The sequence below is a fragment of the Molossus molossus genome, unplaced genomic scaffold, assembly GCF_014108415.1.
Source record: "Molossus molossus isolate mMolMol1 unplaced genomic scaffold, mMolMol1.p scaffold_m16_p_23, whole genome shotgun sequence".
Taxonomy (NCBI): Eukaryota; Metazoa; Chordata; class Mammalia; order Chiroptera; family Molossidae; genus Molossus; species Molossus molossus.
In genome coordinates, this window is record NW_023425359.1 from 20,032,017 (window position 1) to 20,054,510 (window position 22,494).

The window sequence follows — 22,494 nt, forward strand, 5'->3', positions numbered from 1 at the left end:
GGGTGGACCCCAGGAAGTCCCTGACAGCGGTTCACTGCGACGAGAACTCTGACGTCCGGTGTTAAGGGAAAGGATTTCAAATATCGCCTGGCCCAGTCACCCATCAGCAGTTCAGCGACATGCGCACCTAGGAAGGGGAAGACCACGTGACTGTTCAAGAGACAAATTAAACATGAATTCATCAAACTTATTTAAGATATCATCTGTTCACTAGATTTGTGCGAAGCTCATTGAATTGTCTAACGGCTAATTGGTTATTTCCGTGGTATAATGAACAACTGTATTTCATCCTTTTCTGGGACGGCTGCTCCGAGGGGTGGCTAGAACGTGTAAGGTAGGGAAAGGCAGCTGGTAGGAAGCAAGCCCAGCTTCCGGACAAGTGGCCTGCAACCAGGTCACGGTCTCATGGAGCAGCGGCCTGGCTCGGTAAGACCCTCACGCTGGACCCTTTGGTACATGTCCACTTCGACCCTGAACTGCAGACTTGCCAAAGCCAGCGTTAGATTTCCTAACAACAACTGAGGTGGCGCATATCGAAGGTGGACTCTAAGAAGGCATTTCCTTCTGAGCAGGTAGCATATGCTCATGAGCCCACGTTTAAAAGATGGAACACAGTGGGCAGGGAAAAGTGGCAAAACTGTTCTGCAGTCTCAGTTGAAGCCAATGTACCCCGTTTCTTATAGCGTCTAGAAATATTTTATGTGTCTGCAAGCAAATACATATTTCCCCATTAGCTACTATGTGCGTAGTCTTTGTCCCACACATACAACCTTGTACACAAATGATACCCCATTTCACACACAGTTTTGTACTATGCAATTTACTCAATGCTATTTCTGAGGCCTTGTCACATCAATACCTAAGAACATCCTCATTCTTTATACAGCGTCATACTACTCAATTTTATATATGATACCATCATTGGTTTAACCAATTCCCCACTAATGGGCATTTAAATTCCTTCCAATCTTCAGCTACTTCAAAGAATGCCTTAAGGAATTAAGAGGTAGGTGTGCCATTTCACACTTTTGCAAGTATATTAGTATGATAAATTCGCTGAAATGAGCTGTTAGGTCAAAGGAAACGGGAGTTTGTAACTTTGTAAAATATTGTCAACGTTCCTTCCGTGGGAGCCACAAGGGTATCCGGATTTCTATAACTCCCTCGTCGGAGCGTGTTGCCAATTGGATGATGTTAACAATCAGTGTCTAATGGTACTTGAGTGTGCATTTTTCTAATTAGGAATTAGTTTGAACTTATTTTCATATGTTCAGAAACTGTGTTTCTTTTTCTATGAATTCTTCATTGTGTCCTTTGCCCGTGTTTTTACTGAGCTTTAGGAGTTCTTTATTAATGAAATCTGTTGGGCGACTGGTCATGTTTTCCCCTTTTCTGTTGTTTTCTCCAGCTCTTTAATGCTTTCTTTTTAAATATATTTGTAGTCAATTCTTTTAGGATTCATATAGGTATAATATATGACATATAGGTCAAACCTAATTTTTTTGGAAGAAAATATTCCACCATCTCAAACCATTTATTAAATAATCCATATTTTACCCACATGGTTTGTTACCATCTTTAAAAAGTTCTAAATTTTTACATTTACTTTATGTCTGGACAGATGTATGCTCTTATGTATATTATCATAGTGTTTTAATTATTAAAGCTCTAAATATATTTTAATGCCTGGTAGACCAAGTTCTCCTCATTATTCTCATTTTTTTTTCTTCTTTATTGATTTGAAAGAAAGAGGAAGGGAGAGGGAGAGAGAGAAACATTGATGAGACAGAACATCGATTGGCCACCTCCTGCATGCCCACCACTGGGGTTCAAGCCTACAATCTGGGCATGTGCCCTGACCGGGACTTGAACCAGTGACCTCTTGGTTCACAGGTCAATGTTCAACCACTGTGCCACACTGGCCAGGCTTCCCCTCATTATTTTTATTTTATAGAAACTTTCTACCTACTTTTCCTATTTATTTTCTTTCAAGCAATACTGATAAGCTGTTACTTCCCCCAACAAGTCCCAATGATAGTTTTGTAAAAATGAGATTGGAGTTATAGGTTAACTTAGGTAGAAACACTATCTCTATGATGTTGGACTTCTCTAATCAATATGATGATACTTTCTGTTTGCCTTCCGTGTCTCTCAAAAGATCTTAACGTTTTCTTCTTCTAGATCTTATACATTGTGTTCAATTTATTCACTGATATTTCATAATTATATATAATTATAAAGTGTATATATTAATAATTAACTTAAAAGAGCTACTTTTATAAATGGCACCGAGTTCACTCTCAGAGACCCGTCTTTGGAACGCCATACTTTCAAACGTTGCTATGTAATGGGTGATGTAATTGATATCTTTTCTCTCACCTCAGCAACTCTCTGTGGCTGCTTTGTTACCAGACTTTGTTGTCATTTTCCCCATAGCACAGACATTTCCCCAGTTGGAAAATGATAACCCGATTAGACTGTCAACTCGTTTTTTTTGTTTGTTTGTTTGTTTTGTTTTTTATCCTCATTCGAGGACATTTTTCCATTTTTTGTACAGACAGAGTGGGAGGGAGAGAGAGGAAGAGAGAGAGAGGGAAACATCGATGTGAAAGGGACTCATCGAGTGGCTGCCACCCGCACGACCAACCAGGGCCGGGGACAAACTGCAACCAAGGTACATGCCCTTAGCGGGAACCGAACCCGGGTCTCTCCGGACCACAGGCGGACGCTCCAACCGCTGAGCCAAACCGGCCAGGGCTGTCAACTCGTTTTTAATAAACCAAATCTGAGGCGTATGAAATGACACCAAAGATGGGACCTCAAGGATCTCTGTCCCCACACAATTTTCAACCAAACGAGACGGTCACACAGGCAAACCCAGCCGCGTCATTCTGGGTGTGAGGCAGGCGTGAACCAGGTGTGCTCCTGTGACAGGGGAGCAGAGCTCATGGGGGGAAGGTTTTGGAAACCCTGGGCCTGACCCTTCGCTGCAGTGATGAATCAGAACGACTTGAGCATGAAAGCACCCTGGGAGAACGACAAAGAGCTCCAACCAACGGGAACGTGAGAATGAACAGATCGTCCCACCCACCCCGGGGTCTGTGAGAGTGTAGTGCCCGCCTGGCTTGATATTGGCCATGAAAGAGGATTAGCACGTAGCTCTGGGGATTCTGCCTGATTGGGAACATCCTTTTCATTATGAGGAACATATGATGCAAAGGAGCTTTGTCTAAGGTCAGCCAGGGCCATTTCCTGACCTGTAATAAGTGATTTGTTCAATGGTTCTCAAGAGGGAAGCATTCATCCTGCACAGGTGAATAGCTCCCGGGATCAGTGTACATCATCTTCCATATTTTTTCTCTTCACCCCTATGAATTAACAAACACTTCCAATGATAGGTGACAACACGTCAACGTTTCTTACAAAACATATTGAGTGCCCAATTTTTTTTTTTAAATCAAAGAGATGTGTACGTTTAGGAATAAACTCTAAAATAACACAGCATAGTAGTAAAAATACGGCTTATGTGAAACTTTGTACGTTTTTTATCTCGCTGGTGGGTGAAAATGTTATGAGCGTGTATGGCTTTGTCATTTTATAAAGCTACAAAAATATTATCAACTACAACTCTACAATCGTCTAATTATCAAGGCGGGAAGTAGAAGATAATATTATTAAGGAGAAAATGTTCTGAGGTCCTGTGGAATGTTTGTACAAATACCAGCCTTTTTGCTGTTAATCTAGGCTCTGTATATTCTGTGCACTGGTTCTAAGTGGGCGCGGCCATGCCCTGCTTCTGCTATGGTGGAGTCCTCTGCAGATGGTTTAATTCTTCATTATGCTTCCTTCGGAGTGAATTGAAAAGTGACCTTCCTTGCTTGATCACTGGCAAACTGTGTGTGTCTGAGTTTCTAAGGCAGAGCACCAGGGTGTGCTAATTGCCTATTCCTCTGGGCGCTGCTGGCTCCCACCTGCTTGGGAAAACAGGGCTGCAGCTTGGGTGTCGTTTTCCAATGCCTCTCCCCTCATCCCCTGCTTGGTGTTGTGGCGCAGAATAAAGATGTTTATTTGAGAATGAGAGGATGTGGATTACCGAGAGAGAGAGAGAGAGAGAGAGAGAGAGAGAGAGAGAATGATTCTTTAGCATTCGCAAAGAAAACTGTTGTGAAAGAAAGAAGAACTGGATAAATTCACATCAGCAAAATGGAATCATATTCTTGACCCCTGGAAAAAAAGGCTTCTTTCTGAATATAGAAAGGTACAAGAAACAGGTTTTAGGAGTTGTTGTGTCTTTTCCCCCCCAGTGTGTGTACCTTCGACCAGAAGGGAATCTTTTAAGCAGAAGAATGGAAGCAAAGGGTAGGAAAGGGAGGGAGGAAGGAAGAAAGGGAAAGATGCAGGTAGGAAACAAGGGAAGGATGGAAGAAAAGAGAAAGAATGAGAAAGAGGAAGACCCAGTCATGAAGTTAGCATTAATCAGATGCTTTCTTCCCTTGTAAGAACAAATCACCCTGAAAGAGCTTGATTAGTTGTGAAGATGGTTTTTACAAAGGGAAACTGAAATTTGAAAAGAATATATATATATATACATATACACTTACATATACACATACGCATACATATACACATACATATACATATCACACACACACACAAAATAGTTATCTTTGGGTGGTTGTATTAAGAACAGTTTCTTTTCCCAACTTCTTTACATACTTCATTTAAAAATGTTTTACCATGAATGCATATTATTTTTTAAATATTTTTTTTAAGTTGGTGAAAGCAGACAGTTCGGTTCCATAGCAGGTATTTGGATAAGTTGTACCTGGTTCCTTCTGCAAGGATGAGACCTGAGGGGTGAGACTGAGCCCCCGGCGGAAGCCTGTGGCAGGATAAAACGGCAGCTCCAGGGACATTTCAGCGGTTTTTGGGAAAACTCTTCAGGTGACGTGCGTGATGTTGAATCGCCCGCTCACGTTTTGCTTGTGTCTCTGTCTCCAGTTGCCGCAGTCGGCGGTCATCTGACCCCCAAAAACTCTGAAGATACTGCAAACCAAACAGGAAATGAGCTAGGCGTGGCCAGAAAAGTACATGACAGTGTTCACGACTGAGACGTAGGATAGTGTTAGGACACTACTGAGCCGTGGAAGGATTTTGTTTTCACTTGAGGGTGGGAAGCAGGGACCTGAAGTTTTCCGACAGTGCTGACATCTGGAAGGGGCGGGTGGTTTACAGAGGGATCAGGACTCTTCTGGGTAGAAAAGGTAGAGGAATAGAAATATGAATGTCCTTTCGCTCCATATTCCCTGATACGCAAACTTTTCCTTCGTTTACAAGTTTACTTGCAACTCTTCCTACTATCAAGCAGCAAGTGTTTGCCCATTGGCATCCGTTCCCATCTAGAAACAAAAGAAAAAGGGTTACTGGAACTGCCCACTGAAAATGTACTGCTGGGTTGAAACAGAATGACCGTGTACTTTTTTTGTTTTAATTCTCACCTGAGGATATTTTTCCGTTGATTTTCCAGGTAGAGCGGAAGGGAGGGGGAGAGAGAGAGAAACATCGATGTGAGAGACACGTCAATTGGTTGCCTCCCGCACAACCCCAGCTGGGGCTGGGGATCAAACCTGAAACCCAGGTACATGCCCTTGACCCCTTGACCTGGAATCAAATCTGAGACCATTCGGTCCAGGTCAATGCATTCACTGCTGAGCCAAACCGGCCAGGGCCAAAACAACCGTGTGTTTTTAACTGCCCGGAACACCAGCACCCAGACTTGGCCAGCCTGCTCCCGGGGCTGGGAGGCACCAGAAACAGTCATTTAGACCGTTGATACATTGAAACACTCTCATCTCTCAAAATTCTCCAGAAGCCATGAAAATGCTGTCCATCCAAGATTCCCTAGGGACATCCAAGATTTCTACCTACAGTCTGATTCTCTGATGGATGCCTGTCCACCCAGAATAAACTATATTTTTGTTTTTGTTTTTAATTACAAGGTGGGGAGAGAGAGGGAGGCCTTCACTTTCTTGGGGAGGCAGAGACTATAATTAGAGGTGGGAAAGCCTTAGACTCCCAGGGCATCCGTGGGAGGGCTGATCCGTCGGCAGAGGGCCGGCTTTGTTTTGGTCCTCAACGTCTAGGTTTCTGCGGGATGCGAAAGGTGTCCTCTCCAGCTGTGTTGGCAAAGCGGGAAGGTACCCCCACCCTGGGGGCATTGATCCGGGGGTGCCGGGAAGCCTGTAACTGGGAATGCCGTCGCAGGAATTAGTGGACAGATGAATGAGGTAGCAGCTTTGCAAGCAATTTGAATTCATTTCCCCGTAATGAGTGAGAGGGTCTGGCAATGGGGGTGAGCTCGCCCGAGACCGTATAAAGTGTGTCTCTGGGCAGAGAAGCTTTGGGGACAAGGAGCAGAGTGTCTGCCTGGCAGCCCTAGAAGGAGAGACACGAGGCTTGTGGCGAGTCCTGTTCTTTTTAGGACCACTGATCCCAATCCCCCCAATTTTTAAAGGCGAGGTCAGAGGAAGTACAGTTCTATCCCATTTCATTACATCAAAACCCAGTGTTTGAGCACTGAAACCCCGTGAAAGTCTACAGAAGCAGGTCATAGAATTTCATGCACACACACTCATCCAACAGCCCTGGTAACGGTATCATGCTGCAGTTTTTTCACATGATACAGGTACTGGCCACACAGTGTGTCTTTCTCTTAGAGAAACAGAAGAACTTTAATGAGTGTCATGTTAGTGGCACTTTGAGGTCTTCGGGTTGGAGACCATAACCCTGGCCCTCTCTTCCTGACCATTTCAGACGTTTTAAAATCAACATAAGAGGTATCAGGAGTGAGGACTGTGGGGAAAGGTTATGTTCAAAGCAGGTATTACCATGAGAAGCAGTGGACAAAGAGGGGAAATCGGAAAATTACTTCCTCCCTCTTTCTCTGGGAAGCACATTTCTGTTCTAAAAAGAAATTACCTTTTAATTTACATTTGTGTGAAGTTTCCAAAGGTAGCAAGGCACAAACATGTAAACACTCATGAAATTTTTAAAATGCACGTTTTACACAGAATTAAAAAGCTTCGCTGTACTGTTGGTGGAAACATGAATGAACCATAATTAAGATATAGGTCACTGCAAACATTTGGCCATAGAATGCTTACCCAGTGACTTCACTGACACTACTGATTATATATCAGGTCATTGCCAGTAAAGCTATAGAAATGTGTAATTAGGACATATTCTTCCACAAGAATGGAGTTAGGCATTAATTTATCAAACTTACTTAAGAACTCATCTGTTCTCTGCAGTCACGCTGCAGCTATTGAATCTGTGTCTAATGTCTAATTGGCGATGTTCTTGACATAAAGAACAAGCCCAAACTCGGTGCTGGGGTGTCCGTTGAAGGGACAAGGTGATGATGAAATGGAAGTCCTAACCCTGGCCCGCATGCTGAGCCCGGGAGTGGATCCCACGGAGCCCTGAGCACACTGGGTTTCTGTGTTCTTGTGGCTGATGCTCCATGTCCACAGCCCTGGAGCATCTCTGTGCAGGAATCTCTCCATCTCCATCCCGTCTTCCCAGGAACGGAGATAATGAGGTGGGGGACATCGTCATCCGTTCACCCCCAAATGTCGTGCCTTTGGCTTAAGACTTTGCATAGTTTTTGTATTTTTAATTTTTTTATTGGGTTAATATCCAACGTTTGGTTTTTTTTTTAAATAATGTTTGTTTGTTTATTTTTGTTACAGATGTTTCTACTCTTTCCCCCACGTTGACACCCTCCTCCCAATCCCGCCACCCCCCGCCCCCGCCCCAGCATTATGGTCTATGTCCTTGTTTACATATGCATGTGTATAGTTCTGAGGTTTATCTCTTCCCTCCCCCCTTGTCCACTTCTTCTGAGGTTTGTCAGTCTGCACCCCACTTCCATGTCTCCGGGTCTATTTTGTTCCCCTTTGCAAAATGGGAAGCATTTAAAGTAGTTTGAAATTGCGCAAATCATTTTCGATCTCACCCCAGTGGCTGATCGGGGGTTTGCTAGTACATACCTGGTGAGACTCCCGTGTACCCGGGCCCACGCATGGAGCAGAGATACAACATGTCATACCGACAGTGGTGCACGGACATGCCCGGCAGGTGGAGATTTTTGTATGCTTTGTCACAGCAGGGATTCAGTATTCGCCGAATAAGTATCAGTATTAGACTCTGTTGTTAGATATTTCGGGACTGAAAGTATAACAAAAATTCTCCTGGATTTTGAATCAGGAGGCTCTCAGTAAGTAGATAGGCGTCAGCAGTGAATTCATATTACAGGAAAATAGAGGAGTGGACTGGGGGGAGAAATCGGAAAAAATATTTAGTCTAGACTCAGACCAGCCTCTGCGACACAAACCTACATTAGGGGGTTTCCACCTGCGAGTCTTCAGTTCTGGGGGGGGTCTCAGGATGGACCCCCTTGATGACAATGGCCTTTGCCGTTGAATAGAGTGATGAGGATCACAACCTTTATGCTTGGCTCCTTTGGAAGTACTGTTAAATGACTCTAAACTCATGCTGTAGGTACTAAACACAGCCCTCAAGGACTAATAGTTCCTAACTTTTTACATGAAGTTCTTATGTTCAATGAGTTACTTTACTCAGTTAAAAAAAAAACAAAATGAAACCTATTGAAAGGCTTTGACATAAAGCTGCAATAACTATGAAAGATTGGCAGCACTTTTCCAGTTTTATACGGATGGATCTTAGTTAACTTTTTATTTTTTATCCTCACCCAAGAACATTTTTGCATTTATCTTCAGATAGAGCAGGAGGGAGAGAGGGAGGAAGAGAGAGAGAGAAACATCAGTGTGAGAGAACACCGATTGGCCGCCTCCTGCACGCCCCCCACTGGGGATCAGACCCACAACCTGGGCCTGTGCCCTGACCGGGAATCAAACTGGTGACCTCTTGGTACAGGGTCGACGCTCAACCACTGAGCCACACCAGCCCGGCTTGTCCAATATAATCTTAAAATTTACAATAAACAAGTATTTTACAATCAGGCCAAAGGAAAACAAGAAAAGAGGCTGTTTGTAACTCGCCTCACCTTACAGCAAAACTTTTAGAAGATTTCAGGGAACAGCAGACCTTAAAACTCCAATCTCCCAAAAAACTGGGACCAAAAGACTTGACTTTGTTAACGTGGGATGTTAAAAACCTTGCGTCTCGGCTTCTATCAGAAGCCCAACCCCTTCCAATGACTGTTTATCATCATCTTGCTTTTACTTAAATCCCTTAAGTTTAAAGTGGTTCATTTTCACTTCCCCCTAATAACTTATTCCCTTAGAATAATAGAGTTTCTTCTTAAATTTTGATTTGTACTGTTTCCTGTTTAATGATTTACTCTGTATGGTATACATGTAAAACTTATATTAGAAAAGTTATTATGCTGTAATAATTATGGTGCCATCAAACTGAATTAAATTATGTTTCATTGTAAATAGTAAAATATTAATATTTGTAAAAGCCTTTTTATGCCAGAGAGGATAAAGTAAGTTACCTTCCTGTACATTCATTAAACACCGTTGACAGTACAAGCCAAATTGACAGAGCTGATAACAAATCAACGTACTCTGTCTTATCTAGTCCCTCCCACGTGGTTCTGCCATAGGCTTTCTGAGGACTGTGAATGAAATGCAATGTGTTAAACAGAATCTGTTTAACCTTCTACAGATAATTTCACCTTCCTTTTGTGTGAATATATGTAGCCTGATCTTGAAATCATATGGTTTTCTTTAATGGATTTAAAATGGAAACAAACCTGCACTTAACTGTGCATTCTAGTATTCTCTTTAGCACACAGAACTTTAAATTTTCTGGTTAGGCACATTAAAAAGTAAAAAGGACCAGTTGACGTTAATTTGGGAGTATAACTTACATAAGCCAATGTACCCAAAATACTGTCATTTCAACATGTAATCAAAAGCCTGTTACTAAGGAGTCACCCACATTTTTTTCTCCTTAAGTCTATGTGTACATTCTGCACTTACAGAATCCTTCAATTCAGTGATTATTTTTATTGGAAATATTTGATCCATATTTAGATTTCATAAAGTTTTCTTTTTCATCTTCACCCGAGGATATTTTTCCATTGATTTTTAGAGAGAGTGGAAGGGAGGGAGGGAGGGAGAGAGAGAGAGAGAGAAACATCAATGTGAGAGAGACACATGGATTGGTTGCCTCCCACACAATTCTGACGGGGGTTGGAACCTGCAATTCAGGGTCATGCCCTTGACTGGAATCAAACCCACAACTCTTTTTTCCACAGGCCAATGCTCTAACCACTGAGTAAAGCCGACCAGGGCTAGATTTCATCAAGTTTTCAATTAAAAAAGTAGATTCACATACCAACATATTTAAAAGTTTTCTAGTAACTAAAATCAGTGGTTAGATTTTATTTAAAATTAAGTAAAAGGAGAAATCCAGTGCCTTGGCCCCATTTCAAGTGCCCAAACCTGTCTGGATGATGATTGGACAGGTTTAGAAGGTGTGTGTGAGCTGTTAGCACAAGCAAAAAGTCAAGTTCAATCACCGCTGAACTTTTGAGAACGTTTTGTTTACCAATATTAAGGAACAAGTGGTAACCATTTTTTTTTCTCATTAAATCAACTGTTTGGCTGATTGGCTCAATTGATAGAATCCAGTAGTTGCTTTGGATTTACGTACAAATGATCTCATTTTTTTCTAGGTCCTTTCACTTTCTTAAGGCAAATATTTCTTATGTGCCTTATTAGTTATGCTGAAACTCTCTCTCTCTGGGTGTCCCTCTTATCCTGGAGATAACCCTCAATTTAACTGTTATACACTAAGTTTTGAGTAAAATAAAGAAAACAACTCGATCAAGAAAGAAAATTAAGTGTAGGTAACGTGGTACCATATTTCATTCTTGCTTCTCACCTGTCTCATAAATCATGTAAATAAGTACAATAAACATTTATTGAGTGACTCCATACTACTCGGGATCTCCAGGGCCATCATGTCTGATGACATGGCACAGTGGGCCCAGGAAAGCTGGGCGTATGTCGTATGTCAAGCGCTGCCTTCCGTCAAGCTCGGGGCGGCATTACATTCCCAGCATCACAACTTAGTGTAATGGCACTTGGCAGTATTGGCATTTCCTGTATGACTTCTTTCGGCTAGCTCAGCACTCTTGAAAAAATAAATAGTTTTTTCACTCTTTGATTGAAAGGGTTAAATAGTACCAATTCATTACCCCTCACAAAAGGATTTATTTTGTTCTCATAAATCAGTTTTATTCCACATTTTTATTATTCCCTTGGGTGAGCCACTCCAATTGAAATCAATACAAGTGCAAGTGACACAATCAATCTAGATATTTGATTATGGATTGGAGATCCCCAGGTCTGGCCTTTTAGCCAGTTTCTTTCTGATCATTGCCCCTGAAGAATGGAATATTCTTATCGACATCCATGAAATATGAAGATGTTTTAAAAAGTAGATCAACTTCTTTGGCGTCCTGACAATAGGAGCCTGAAGAATGAGCAAAGATTAAAAGATAAAGATGAAAATATGTAGCTATGGCATTGTTAATAAACAGCTGAGAATTCTCAATATTTTTCTTAAGATGAATTAAGTTTTAATATGACTTCACTTTTTTAAAAAAAATAATTTATAGGATCCGTGGCTATAAACTGTAAACTTTAGCTGCTTTAGGGAAGTGATTAACTATTTCTCACACCAGTGATGTTGCCTGTTTTCACATGTTTGTTCTACAGTGAACCACACTGACTGGTCTAGGTTAACAATAAGAAAACTGCTAGATGAGTGAGATGCCTTTGAAGGGATTCAAGCAGACTCTTTTATTTCTATAATGATACAGGCTAGAAAGCCACCAGCTGGGGGATTTGAAGAAAACAGCTCACGTTTGAATTAGCAGAATTGACTAACTTGTTGTTCAAGAAGTCAACATTTATATATGAAACTCCCCTTGCTTTACAGACAGTTGTAGTATCTTATGATCCCTCACATGCTAAATGCTTATTTTGGGACTCCTGGTACCACAGTATGATCCTCTTACCTCTGACTCTCGACACCTGTTCTTGGTTCTTAAGCCACATTTTGGCAGAGGCACAATTAAACCCTTTTCGTCATTCATTTTTTTTACATTTAGAATAGGCAGTATTTGGTACCTTACCTGATTATTTTCTTAAAATAAATTCTCAGGCAACCTTAACATTGCATTTGCTTCTTTCTGCCAATATTTTAGCCTTATTTAGCGATGTATGTACTTATTTTCACCAGGACCTGTAGGAAGGGGATGGTTTGTGTTTGGGGGAAATTATCTCTGGAGGTCTAAAAAAATGTGTTTCAGAAGCAGTTGAAGCAGTAAACCCATCCTTCTCTCACCCAAGAGTCATTAATTATTCTTTAGTTTCTTTTATTAAACTTTTAGTACAACAGCTACCACTGCCTTTAAGGCCAAGGGCTTGGACTTCCATTTGCTTCCTTGGCACATGGAATTAGGGACTATCTATAGCGTGTTTTCTTCCTGTTTCTTTCCTTTTTGGTAATTTACATTTATAACTGCTGAATAATGAAAGGCATTCAAAGCATTAATGACAAGAAACGGCAGTGGCGTGAGAGAGGGTCATATCAATAAAGTGTTCTTTCCACATACCCCGGTCCACTCTTTAAAAAGAGTTTACTCAAGAAAATCAATCTGGAAATTGGAAATGGCTCTCTTTATGGAGGAAGGCGGAACATTTTTAAGAGATTGTCAATTGTTTAATTCAGAAGTTGGCAAACTTTGCAAACATAGTGAGCATTTTTCACTTTGCAGGCGGTATGGTCTCCGCCATGCCTACTCCGTTGTGCTGGGTGACATGACAATACCTGGAAGTGGAAGTGTCTGTGTTCTAATAAAACTTTATTTCCAAGTACAAGCAGCTGGCCAAATTGGGCCTGTGGGCTGTAGTTTGTGGGCCCCTGGTTTTACTATATTTATACATTTGAATGCAATCTTTATATTTTCTTTGGCTATTTCAACCTTCTCAAGATGCTTTTGATTTTAAACAATGACATCTGCTAACTTGAAAATTCACATCATAGAGAAAAATAATATTTACTGAAATCCTACTACCTATAAATAACCCGTGTTAACAAATGGTCAATGAGTATTATTGCAGACCTTTCTCCATTCATGAATGGTTTCTTGGTAGCCAACAACATAAACAATTATGGTTGATGAAGGCAAAATGAATTCTTGCAGAGAACTGAGCGGTTCAAAACATTGTCAAGAAAGCTGGGGAGTCAAACTGGTGTGGAAACCCCAAATAGCTTGGCCCAGACAAGCTTGTCCTCAGGCAGAGTCCACCAGGACACACCCTCTGGGGGTGGTACCCCCACTCCGCTGACCTAGACACTTGCTGCCTAGCTTCTGCATTGTCAGCAATTCTAGAGCCATCTGGAAGAATCCCTACTGACCCGGAGTCATTGTTTCACTCCATCAACTTTCTTTATTTTTATTTCTTTTTCAATCCTCAACAGAAAATGTTTATTGATTTTGGAGATGGGGGGGTGGAGAGAGAGAGAGAACAACATTGGTTGCCTCTCATACATGCCCCAACTGGGGACTGAACCTGCCACCTAGGTATGTGCCCTGACTGGGAATCAAACCCAAGACCTTTTGGTGAACTGGATGATGCTCCAACCAACTGAGCCCACCAGCCAGGGCCAGGGCTTCATCAAACTTCCTTGTCCCCAGGTGGATGTATCTGATTGGCAACACTATGGCCAAATGCTCACATGAGCCTCAGTTACTTACAAGAGAAATTTCTAAACTATATTTCTGATTGTTTCTACATATCTGTCATCTTCTCTCTGTTATAATTTCTTGATCTCTTCTATGATCATCTGAAGGCTTTCCTTCACACTATTTATTTAGTGTTCAACTGTTTCTGTTCTGTTCCTTGATTTTTCTATCTTGTTTATTAAATACTTAATGACTTTGTCCGACCGGTATGGCCCAGTGGTTGAGCATTGACCCATGAACCAAGAGGTCGCTGGTTTGATTCCCGGCCAGGGCACATGCCCAGGTTGTGGGCCCAGTCCCCAGTGGGGGGCATGTGGAAGGCAGCCAATTGATGTTCTCTCTCATCGATGTTTCTATCTCTCTCTCCCTTTCATTTCCTCTCTCTAAAGTCAATAAAGGAAAAAAAAAATTAATACTTAATGACTTCTTTAGATTTCCAATTTGTTTCTCTGGCTCTACAGTAATATTCTTTCATTTCATGGAAAGTATGTATTTAGTGTATTATTTCTTCCTTCAGACTCTTCTTGCTTGTACCTGGTATGGCCCGCTTTGTCCAGACTTTGCATTTGTTCATAACACAGCCTACTTCTTTTCATTTCCGGTGCCGGTTAGTCTTCCCTCAACCTAAACTTTGAAAAAAGGGTGCTGCTATTCATGCACTTATCTGTAGATCTCGGGTGGGGATGAATCTATGTATTGATTTTATAGGATATGAATTTATGTATTGGGCAGAATTCTGGAGGAACTTGTTCCTGTAGGGTATGAATCTATGTATTGGGCAGAATTCTGAGGGAACGTTTTTCTCCGTCTCCTCTAAGATCCTTTCTCATTCATTCACATACATCTCGCCCTTCTGGGAGCATCTAGCTTCTTCCCCCAACTTAGCACAATGGTTGGCAGGACAACCAGTCCCGACTGCACTTCCAATCTTCACAGGCTAGACTCAGTTCATTTCACTTTAGACTGAAGGAGATTAGTGGTAGTTCCCAGGATTTCCCATGGTTCCTGGTTCTTCCTCTAGAAGAGTTAGGAACTGTTCTGGGCTGAGCATGAATTGACCATGTTTTCTTCTGCTGTAGCTTCCAAAATTAATACCATTAATTTGTTTCTTTTTTTTTTTTTATTGCGGTTATACTGGTTAATAACATTATACAAATTACTGTTCTCAACTTTATAATATGACACCTGTGTACTTGGTGCTCACCAGTCTTTTTCCGTCACTATATATTTGAACCTATACCTTCTCTGTCCTTCCCCAACCCACTTCCCTTCTGATAACCACTGTTCTGTTGTCTGTGTCTATGAGTTTAGTTTTGTTTTTGTTCATTGGCTGCTTTTTATTTCATATCACCACGTGTCAGCGAGATCATATGGCTCTTGTCCTTTCCTGACTTATTTTACTTAGCATAATACTGTCACATAAGCTTCTAGACACAAACAAAAATTAATAGTCCCGGGCTTTTATTGCTGTTTACTTAAAATAACTACATTGCATGGGTTATATTTGTGATTGGATCTAAAATTAGAGCTCTTTGGGTTCAAGGTTAAAATGTCCATGCTGTCTGTCGGTGTGTTCTTTGCAGCTAAGTTCACTGAACCGCGTGGGGCCGGACCCACGAAAACGTTCCGTCAGTGAAAGGATCTCTGTATCTTGTCTTAATGGAACTGGAAAAATTAACTCAGAGATGTATAAATATTTTAATAAAATATTTATGAAAATGCATGTTTAAAAAGCATGTGATACCTGTAGTGATTCTTTTGATATTATAGTAAAAATAAATGAACACACAGTCATAAAGTAAAATTCCTGGACATAACCTAACAAGAATAATGAGGTCTTTACAGAAAAATAACAAGTCTTTATGTTCATGTCCAGTGTGCAGTTTGGAAGCCAAAGACCATTTACTGTGGGGGCATATTTACCCAAATTGCCCTTAACTGACTGAGATAATGGCAAAAGTTTGCTCATTTGGAAAACATGACACTTTGTCCAAATGGGGGAGAAAATAAATGAAAGTCGAAGCAGATCTGACTTGTCATCGTACAGCATAGTTGCTGAAAATGAACCATACTTCCCCAATTTACCCCCGACATAATAAGTCTTTGAATTCACTCTTTATACATACAGCTCTTTTTCAGATGTTGATGAGATGAGATTTATTTAGGAAAATGTAATTGGCTGTGGTGCATGGAACAAAGTTGATTTTAAAAAAAAGAAGAAGCCATGCTCCAAAGGACTTTAAAAATATATATATTTAGCCCAGCCGGTGTGTTGCAGTGGTTGAGCATCAACCCATGCACCAAGAAGTCACTGGTTCGATTCCCGGTCAGGGCACATAACCAGGTTATGGACCTGATTCCCAGTGGGGGGCATGCAGGAGGCGGCCGATTGATGTTACCTCATTGATGTTTCTATCTCTTTCTCCCTCTCCCTTCCTCTCTCAAATCAATAATAATAATTTTAAAAAGTAAGAGATCTTTCTTTAAATATATATATATTTATCTTTAAATTTTTAGAAGGGTATGTGTGCCAGGATGTCTGGCTCACTCATTAAAAAAAAAAAATCCAAACAAAATTATATGATCCCCAGAGTCTACAGACCTACCCTTGCTCCTGCTTCCGCACTGACTCAGGGCAAATGTTTCTGAAGCATCTTTTGGTGAGTTGATGAAATAGTTGATGTATTTATCCCCTGAACTACAATTGTCGTTCTAGCGGAATGACCACTTTAAAGAGGAATCAAAAAGTACAGCTTTTACTAGATGACAACTAATTAAAAACCACATTAGAGTAATTGCAATAATGGTAAGAAATATGATGCATTAATAGGACACTGTCCCTCTCGGAGCCCCTAAGTGGATCACAGATTACGTATTTCTTTCTCTTTCAAAGTGGTCTGTGGAGAAGACAGCTCTGTAGGTATATATCTATGAATATTTTCTACGTTGGCAAAAATGTAAGGCCAGGAATAGGTCCCTTTAACCATATATTAACTTAAACAAATACCCGGCACCTTTTGTATCTCTACCATTATTAGAATAATGGAATCTGGAAGACACACTTGACTTTTGAGTAATATATTTTGAAAGGATATCCTTAGAAAGAATAAATAAAAGTAACTTAAATATTAATGTGCTATATAAAGTAATCTAGAAATCTTAGCTCACATTAAAGGCCCTTTTTTGCCATTTGATGTCTTTTGATTTTCACATTGGCGGAATTTTGTGGTCGGCAGGTAGAGCTGAACCACAGTAAAACTGGGACCTCAGCAGAGGAAAAATCTGGCCTTTTCTTTGTATGGCAAGAAGTGGGGGAAATTAGTCAATGCCTTTTCTACCGCAAGGTGTAATTGGATTCAGAAAAGGGCTAACTTAAAGCAGTACCAGGCCTGACATGTAAAATCTTCACACGGTAACAAGAATCAGTTTGGTTTGTTCCTGTCATTTCTCATTATCATCTTCGTCATGAGAAGGGATTCATGTTGTGCCATTTTCTGTTCTCGTTACAATCTTTGTCACATGAATAAGATATCAGGATGTTAATGCCTGGCGTACAGTCCTCCGTGTGTGATGATACTGTACAAGACTACGCTGACCTTTGCAATATTACGTATTCTGATTGGCTGTTCATTTCACCTCCTTCCCACAAGTTAATAAGGCTGTAAAAAGGGAGAGAACCGAAATGACCAGCCAGTCAAATTACAGAATATTGAAAAGGTCAGAGCGGTACAGCACAAAGGGAAAAAAATTATGGAATATATGGTGCATTAAAATTCTTGTGACAATGATTATAACAGGAATGGGGAAAGCATACCCATTGATGTTAGTTCTATCTAGAGAACCCAACACGGTGAGAGTCCCAGAATGGCCATCATGTGTGTCCCTGATTCATCTATGTAGGCTGATGTTTGCTTAAAAAACAATAGTACAGAAAATAGCCTACTGTTCAGTCAGTAAGAATGTGAACAGTAAGATGTCAGCCTTCAACACGGGCACCGATGTTGTGAACATTTGGGTACAACTTCGTAGTTGAAGCTGAAAGGAAGTGAAATCTTTGCAAGTAAAATCTGTAGGACAGGAGACTTATTTTGGTTGTGTCTCCATTTACCACTCTTTTATTCAATATAAAATAGAAAAGTAGGAATGCGTGAACTAACCTTTCTGAAAATTCTTTAGAATGAGGAGTATCCTGAAACAGTGTCTAGTTTATTTTAAATTTTTACATGACATCTATAGAATGTGCTTTCTCCACTCGGTGCATAATGTTGGCTGACATACAAAGACTCTTTCTTCCCCTAGATTCCTCCGTGGGGGAGGGAGGAGAAATACGTAAATCTGAAATCCTAAAGTTATTGCTCTCAGGTACGTGGTAATCATTACTTATTTTAAAAATTATTTTTATGCTCAGCTGGTGTGGCTCATTTGATTGAGCATCAACCCATGTTCCAAGGGGTCACAGGTTCAATTCCTGATCAGGGCACATGCCCAGGTTGTGGGTCCAATCCCCAGTGGGAGGCATGTAGGAGGCGGCCAATCGATGTTCTCTCTCATCAATGTTTCTGTCTCTCCCTCTTTCTTCCTCTCTCTCCAAAAATTAATAAAGGAAATAAAAAAATTTATAAAATTATTTTTATGCACATTAAAAATTTCTTATAAAACAACTGCATTAGATTTTGTAGTCTGTAAGGATAGATCTAATTTGAGTTAGCTTTCTATATTAGGTGAGGATGCATTATTTTAATAATCAAATAAACATCTTATAGCCTAAAGCTAGAATTCAAAGGTATCAATTAATAAGGATGCCAAATGTGACCTAATATTTTGGAAAGCAAAGTAAATACATTTTGATTATTAATTTAAGACCAGCTTGGAAGAAGCAAAGTAGAAACAGACTCCTAGATACAGAGATCAGACTGATGGATGCCAGAGGGGGGAGGGGTTGGACGGCCGAGTGAACAAGGTGAAGAGACTAGAACTAAGTGACAAGATAGTCACAGGGATGTAAAGCAGAGCACAGGGAATACAGCCAACAATGTTGTAATAACTGTGCCTGGCACCAGGTGGGTCCCTGAAATATTGGGGAGGACACTCTGTAGAGTGTGTGATTGTCTAATCTCGATACTGCCACCTGAGAGTGATAACAGAACAACGTCGAATCTAAACTGTGATTGCAAAACGAAATTAAAAAGACCAGCTGGAGCATGGATGAAGTAACCCCCAAATCAGTAGTTCTTCCCGCAGAAAAAGCAGCATCAAGTGACTTCTGGACCCAACCCTTTGATATTCTCACCCAGGAGATCCGGGGTGGAACTCAGGGATGTAAAAGCTCACCGAGAATCCCCAGATACGTTGATGAGCCCTGGCACACGGGGCTGGACAAACCCCTCCTGCCAAGATCTTAGTGGGAGCCTAGTGATCCAAGGCACCGCCAAAGAGGGCGGAAGAGAGGAACTCCACTTCAGACTCCCGGTCCTGGGGGCAGGGTGATGGAGTTGTGTTTCCAGAATCCAGAAGCTTCTACAGTCCTGCACGATCCACTTATACTCTCAAATAGGGTCAGCGTGGAGGCCAACCAGATGGGGATGCTCACCTGTGATAAGAAATGCTGATCGCTCTAGCGTTTCCCAGCTTGATTCTTGAAGCTGAACCGACGGGACTGCATTTTCCAGCCCACTGAAGACAGCATACACAGTGAAGAGTGGAAAAGCACCCCCTCTCCAGAGGGGGGTTCAGAGGACTTCCACGGTGAGAATTTTCCCCAATATCCAGGAGCCCAAATTGGTCAAGTTCAAAGGCAGAGAGGTCAGGGAGAACGCCCTGGAGGAAAAGCCCAAATCTGAGGGTCCTGTTTTAGTTTTGAATCTGGAAATTTTGAGCTTCCTTGGGGTTGAAATCCAGTCAGTAGCTCTGGTCTGTGGATTGACCTGTGTTAGACTCACTCAGCTGCGTGGCACCCAGAGACACGTAAGTTCTTTTCTGAACCGAACAAAATGGTTTATGTAATTGCGTACTTCTCATAATTATTGAGTAATTATATACTTCTTATAATTACTGAGTAATCATTGTTCTATAACTAGAACTTGATGTTACAACTAATTGTATAATTACCATGTATTAATGTTATCTGGGAAACTTAGAATAAAACGATACTTAATATATTTCCCCGGTTCTGCCGTTTTCAAAGCTGGTGATAGTGTTTGTTTTAAAGCTAGAAATTTGCTTCAAAACCCAACAAAATGCAAGGGGGGGGGGGGGAATCACCAATATTAGAAGCATAGATACGGACTTCTTGATCTTACATCTGCGCCTAGCTTAAAATTTGTAAAATTGTATTCTCTTGGCTTAATTTCAGAATTTTTGTTGTCGCTTTGCCACACTCCATCTTTGGAAAGATGTGCCCAGTGACACTGCTCCAGGGGCCCTGAGCTTCTGCCTGGGTCTTCTAGGATGAGCTGAGCTTTTTGAAATCTCACAACTGGGCTCGTAGCAACAGCAGCAGCTTTGGCTGTGACAGCAAAGGCTTCCGCAGAACTGGACATGGTGGGAACCTAAGGTGGTCTTGGGACGTGGCCGATGTAATTTTCTTAGACAGTAGCTAGAAGCAATTCACATGTAATCTTAACCAGGTTTCTAGAATGCGGGAACCTCGTCTGGAGCATTTTGAGCATATGGTTATAAGCACCTTGCAAGGTCTACTCCTGGCGTGCACTTGGAGCTCAATCATCTTTGGTCGAAGCAAGTTTGACTAGATTTAAAGAATACATGAAAGAGTCCAGCTGCGGTGGCTCAGTGGTTGAGCATTGACCCATGCACCAAGAGGTTGCCAGTTCAATTCCGGTCAGGGAATATGCAAGAGTTGGCCAACCGATGTTCACCATCAACGTTTCTCTCTCTCTCTCCCTCTCACTTCCTCCTTCTCTAAAATCAATAAAGGAGAATAAAAAATTTGTTTAAAGAATGTATGCTCTGGTTGGTGTGGCTCAGTGGTTAAGCGTCAACCCATGCACCAAGAGGTCGCCAGTTTGATTCCCAGTTAGGACACATGCCTAGGTTGTGGGCTAAATCCCCAGTGGGGGCATGCAGGAGGCGGCCAATCAGTGCTCTCTCTCATCCATGTTTCTTCCTCCCTCTTAATTTCTCTCTCTCTGAAATCAATAAAGGAAAAAAAATTTTTTTTAAAAATGCATGAAAGCTAATAAATATAACTCAATTTGGAAGTGTCTTTTCTATGCGTGTGAAGTTATCAAAGGCTACTTGGCAGGTGTCAGGACTTCTTGCTAATATATGTTATGCATATTCAGCTATGAATTGTCTCCATTTGAGGAAATTAAAACCATTGCTAAGCTGTGAATGTGTCTTCATCCTGTTTCACTAAAAATGAATAGGAAATATTATTTTCTTGTTTTTAGCTCATAAGTACCATTTATTCCCTTTGCAGAAGGTTAAAGGTAAATATAATAAGTGATTTGGCAAAGGAAGAAGGGTATTTTTAGTGAATACGGCTGTTCTTAATGATTTATGTGTGTGTGTTTCAATAGCATTATAAATAAATTTTACTAAAATGAGGCAATATTTTGAAAAATGTGCCCCATGTAAAGTTTTCAGGAAAGCATCTAACATTGAAAGTGAAATGAGTGTTACAACAGTTTGGGGGTTGGGCTCCTTGTAATTTTAAGTCTAATTTCTCACTCCTCTTAACCTTGAGCATAATCTAGAAGCGAGGAAGAGGAGATAAAACACTCTTGTCGGACACCAGCGTGTTCCTCTGTCCGAGACGTGTTACGAGTTGAGAGAGGGTTTCCAGAAGCGTTGGGAGGGTGATGGTGGGGTTGGGGAGGATACATTGAAAGTGACTCTTCCCTACAGCCAGCAGCCTCTGCCTTCCCCAGAGAGCGAAGAGACTGACCATCAGCTCAGAGGGGACACGTGGCTTCCCACCCTGACTGCCTTTCAGGATATTCTGACCAGGACGGATTTAATCAGGTGTCAGATAGAAAGCAGTCAACCCACCTCTCATGCAAAAGGAGCGGAAATCACCCCAACTGATGCTAAATAACCTTTCTGACCCGTATGTTTGACTACACTGTTTATATCCAGAACCATTCTGTCTGGGGGAAGAGAGTGATTTCCTCTCCGTCTGCACATCGCGGAAAATCCAAGTACCTGAGAAACCCTGAAACACATTGTCTGTAATTCATCAAGTGATGGTGCAGTGTTTTTACTTCTATGATGTAGCTTTGTAGTATCCTAGAATCAGTCCAGCTCTTTAATCTTGTAGGGAAAGCATTAGGAAACAATGTCATCCCAGGTAACATCGTGTCTACAGAAGAGCAAAACGAAAGAAGCCACGTGCCACGCCTCTTACGGTGGTGGTCATGGTGGTGGTAGCGTAATTCGGTGTAGCACTGAATATGTGGGAACGCGAGAAAATGTTTACATCAGAGCAGGAAGGACTCCTTAGATACATACTAATGCTAATAAGTTTCTTTTTCCTTCAGCAGTTAATAACTTCACTCTTCTGAATGGCACACAAATCATGCACCGAGGTGAAGAGACCAACCTTTGGGTGCTCATCCACGGGCTGGTTCCTTTTACTGATTACGCTGTTCAAGTAAATGCTTCAAACACCCAAGGCAGCTTGATGAGCGACCCTGCCAAGGTCGTGATGCCACCAGGGGGTA

The 22,494-nt window shown here is 41.3% G+C and overlaps 1 protein-coding gene across 1 annotated transcript in view; it reads left to right on the top strand.

Annotated features, from left to right (window-relative positions):
- Positions 1 to 22,494, top strand: part of USH2A (usherin) — a 534,168-nt gene that overhangs the window by 279,665 nt on the left and 232,009 nt on the right. Inside the window, exon 37 of the mRNA XM_036277426.1 lies at positions 22,312 to 22,491. Coding sequence (XP_036133319.1) covers positions 22,312 to 22,491 — 180 coding nt within the window. The remainder of the gene's footprint in view (positions 1 to 22,311; positions 22,492 to 22,494) is intronic.